Source organism: Teleopsis dalmanni, unplaced genomic scaffold (genome assembly GCF_002237135.1).
Source record: "Teleopsis dalmanni isolate 2A unplaced genomic scaffold, ASM223713v2 unscaffolded_contig_0958, whole genome shotgun sequence".
Classification (NCBI taxonomy): domain Eukaryota; kingdom Metazoa; phylum Arthropoda; class Insecta; order Diptera; family Diopsidae; genus Teleopsis; species Teleopsis dalmanni.
This window is the reverse complement of record NW_024032340.1, coordinates 6,611-10,754: the sequence shown is the minus strand read 5'-3', so window position 1 is coordinate 10,754 and position 4,144 is coordinate 6,611. Positions and strand designations below refer to the sequence as shown.

General features: G+C 32.6%; 1 protein-coding gene across 1 annotated transcript; it reads right to left on the bottom strand.

The window, feature by feature from the left end:
* LOC119663827 (translation initiation factor eIF-2B subunit delta-like) lies at window positions 1–3,885 on the bottom strand (the record flags this gene model as incomplete). Its single annotated transcript, XM_038073427.1, is given in 8 exon segments — window positions 1–105; window positions 173–352; window positions 415–813; window positions 1,834–2,097; window positions 2,164–2,681; window positions 3,085–3,589; window positions 3,736–3,783; window positions 3,844–3,885. Coding segments are annotated over 8 exon segments (2,055 nt in total), but the record flags the coding sequence as incomplete, so codon positions are not given.
* Between the last annotated feature and the right edge of the window lie 259 nt (window positions 3,886–4,144).

Below are 4,144 nucleotides of genomic sequence, written 5' to 3'. Positions count from 1 at the left end.
ACCATTACAAATTTTTTCCTGCATTGAACTGCTGATAGCTTGTGCAGCTTTTCCAATTTGATTCTCAATGTAAGTATCAATAAAGTGACATAAATTTCCTTTTAGCTAAAAATATATATAAAATATTTAATAATTAATTATATTTAACTATAATTGTGCGCATTGTATATACCTCAGATTCTGGCTGTTCAGTTGGCAGTTGTGTCAGTACATGTTTAATATGCTTATAGGCATTCGTAACGGAAACTGCTAGTGGACGACATTTTTGTAAGTGTTCCACACAATTTTTGATAAAAACTTCCAAGCTGCGTGAAAATTCTTTCTTAGGTGGAGTTTCAAAGTCGTGGATAACCTAATTTTTTTATTGAAAATTAATATTATAGTATACATATTACAAACTATATATTTAAATACCATTTTCAGCGCATTTAGAAAGGCGATGCATCTAGCATTCGAACCAACTATTGTACGATGTGCATATTGTTCACCTAAGCGCGCAATGCTTGGATGGATTTGTGAGTTGTTCACAAATAGGCTGACATCAGTGCGTGCGCACTCTAAGTGGCTAAATAGCCGCATTTTACTGTCAATAAATTTGCTTTGCTTTGCAGGAGAAGTAGTAGTAGTAGCTTTAGCACTTGGAGATTTAGTCTCTTTGGTGATTGGAGGAGATGCAGTTTTGGCAACTGTTGCTGATTTATCATTGATAGCCGGTTTGGTTGTAGAACTTTTTGCAGTTAAAGATTGCGCTTTTGCAGCACGTTGTGCTTCTTGTATTGCGCGCCTTTCAGCTTTTGTGAGTGCAGGTTTTTTCTACAAAAAAAAATAATAAATTTTAAAATAATAAAAATATAAAACATAATAAAATTATTTTTTTGTATTCGATCGAGATTATCCTTAACACAAATTAATTTTGAGGATTATTGAGAAGTTAGAATGGATTAAAGGATGGAAGAGATTTAAACTTAAGTCAACTAGGGTCAACGCTGAGAAACCGAGCCATTTCTAAGGGACGTATTCAAAGATCATTGGAAGCAAATTTTGTGTGAGTATTGAAGCAAGAAAACAGATAGAGGGTAGTGTTGCTGTCAGGGTACACATTAATTATTAACACATTTATGCGTCTCAATTATTTTTTTAGCACATGGCTATATCCCGATCTCAATTGAGCTGGGATAATACTCGTTGCACGAGCAAGGTGTCCGAAAGCCACATCATGGGTAATATGGGAAATAGACCTGTTTGAGTGTGACCAAGTTACACTTAATAAGGTGACTATAACCTGTCTTAAATTGGACTAGTATTGTTGCTGGACATGGAAATTGTCTTTAGTCCCTGTTTAGTTATTAAAAACCGATTTTACAATGTATTATGTCGTTGCGTTGTTGTTATTATTGTAGTAGCTCGCGAAAATCTATCGTGCAGATAATATGAAAGACATTACAAATACGTAGGGTTTCAAGCACCGCAAGGTCTACGACCCGGAACTACTCGTCGAGTTTGACGACCAAGAGCCGTTTACCACACTCAAAAGGAACTACTACACAAAAAGACCCATGCGTGTTACAATAACAACAAAACAACAGCAAAGGCATATACATGGTACGTACACATGTGGGCAGGTGCTGATAGTGTGAGGTAAAGGGAATGTTAAGGAATAAGAATTGATTAGGGGATGATTTAATTTAAATCAACCTGTATCAAGTTGGAGAAAACTGGCCTTTTAAAGACTAATTGGACTCAAGTCCAATGTGTATTTTGAGACATTATTTTTGCGTGCTTGTTCTTCTTTACTGAAATTCACTATTATAATTAATTGAGTATTTAAATTACCTTTTCTTCTACAGAACTTGTTATTGTTTCGCTAGCTGGCACTGTTACTGTTTGTTTTGAAGCCGTATTAGACAATTCTGTATTCAACTCCGTTACTTCTTTATTCGTATCCGTATTCGCATTTTTGGCTAATTTAGAAGCTTGTTTTGCTTGTTTTTTGGCTTCACGTTCAGCTTTGATTTGTTCACGAGATTTTTCTCCACCTAAACCTACATCTTTAGTAACCACTGTGGGTTTTATATCCGTTTTCGTAATTGATTGTTTCTGTTTTAAAGGGAATGCCTTTTAATAATTTTTTTTCACTTACTAAACTAATAACAAATAATTTACCTTTTCTTCTACATTCTCAACTGGTGTAGCCGCTGTTTGTGCTGTTGTAGTTGTTGTTTTGGGAGTACTGATTTGTAGATCGGATAATTTCTGTGTGATTCCCGTTATTTCCTTACTAATGCTTCCACTGCTTTTAGCTAGTTTAGCCGCCTGTTTTGCTTGTTTTTTCGCTTTACGTTCAGCTTCAATTTGCTCACGATTTTTTTCTGTTACAATACCACCGCCAGTGTTTGTAACGGAGGTACGTTTTTCCAATGAGGAACTCATTTCAGAAGTCTCAACTGGTTTTACAGGAATAGCAATATTTATGTTTTCTTTCGGTGTTGGTTGTTGTTTTGCGATGTTGTTTGTATTAACAGGAGGTTTAGGCGTTATTTCAGGAGTAACAATAATTTTCTCAGCTGTTGGTATTGTTTGTTGTTGTTGTTGTTGGTGTTTATTGTTTAAATGAGTTAGAACTTCAGTCGTTTTTTCAGGAGTAACCACAATTTTGTCAGCTGTTGGTATTATTTGTTGTTTTATTATTTAAATGAGCTGGAACTTCAGTTGTTTTATCAGGAGTAACAATAATTTTGTCGGCTATTGGTGTAATTTGTTGTTGTTTATTGTGCAAATGATCTATAACTTCAGACCTTCCTTCAGGTTTAACAATAATTTTATCAGTTGTTGGTATTGTTTGTTGTTGTTTATTGTGTAAATGATCTGTAACTTCAGAAGTTTCTTCAGGATTAACAACAATTTTGTCAGCTGTCTGTATTGTTTGTTGTTTATTTTTTAAATGACCTGTAACCTTAGACGTTTTCTCAGGGTTGACATTAATTTTGTTAGCTGTCGGTATTGTTTGTTGTTTCTTGTTTAAATGAACTGTAACCTTAGACGTTTTCTTAGGTTTAACAATAATTTTTTCAGCTATTGGTATTGTTTGTTGTTTATTATTTAAATTAGCTGCAACTTTAGGCGTTTTATCAGAGCTTCCACTAATGTTCTTCGCTTTTGAGTTTGACTGTTTTGGTTTATTATCTACATTAACAACAGTTTTAGCAATATTTTCAGATTTTTTATTAGTTTTGTCTACTTTTGTTGCTGACTGTTGTTGTTGCTGTAGTTTACTATTTAAATTAATTACAGTCTTAGAATTTTTCTTATCTGTTTGTTTTGCTATTTGTTGTGATTTCTTGCAATTTACATTAACTGCGGATTTTCCAATATTGTTGGTAATATCATTCACCTTAGTTAGAAAATTTGGCTGTTTATTGTTTAAATTAACAGTTGTGCCTTCAGTATTTTGAATAACTGCATTTGTAGCATTTATAAGTAAATTATTGGTCAAATTTCTTTTCTTCTCACGATCACGTCGGCGCTTGTTTTTCTTTTTCGGCTTTGGTGCGTCTCCAATATCCGGTGTAATTAGTTGAAGTACAGGCTCCTGCAAAGTGTAGCTATTATTAATCAAATATTTGGAGTTCAAAAATTAAGAAGTTAGTAATTAAGTATATATTAATTTTGAAATGACGTAAAAATGCAAAAAGTTAACGAAAAAAATATTGGCAATTTGGCATAAACAAGAAATACCTTTGTTGCCTCTCCAATTTCACTTGCTATAGGCATTTTGAATTTCAGCTAAAGTACAGAGAAAAATTATTTATTTTAGTTTATAATAATAAATTTCTATTTTGTTACAAAGAAATTAATTAATTCTTCACACATTGTCACCATTCACTTAACCAAGATCATTCATATGGTTTAGCCAATACATGATGTGCGTTTCTGCACGTAGGACTTTATAAATAATTTTATGTCATTCAATATAATATTTGTCATTAATATGATTTACCTTTTAATTACTTAATATTTATATTATTTTTAAAAATAAATATTTAACTATTTGTTATTAAGTGTCTTTCATCTAAAATTTTTATATTTCTTTAAACGAAATTTGCTCACGACTGCAAGAACAGATTTTAAACATATTGCGCAGAGT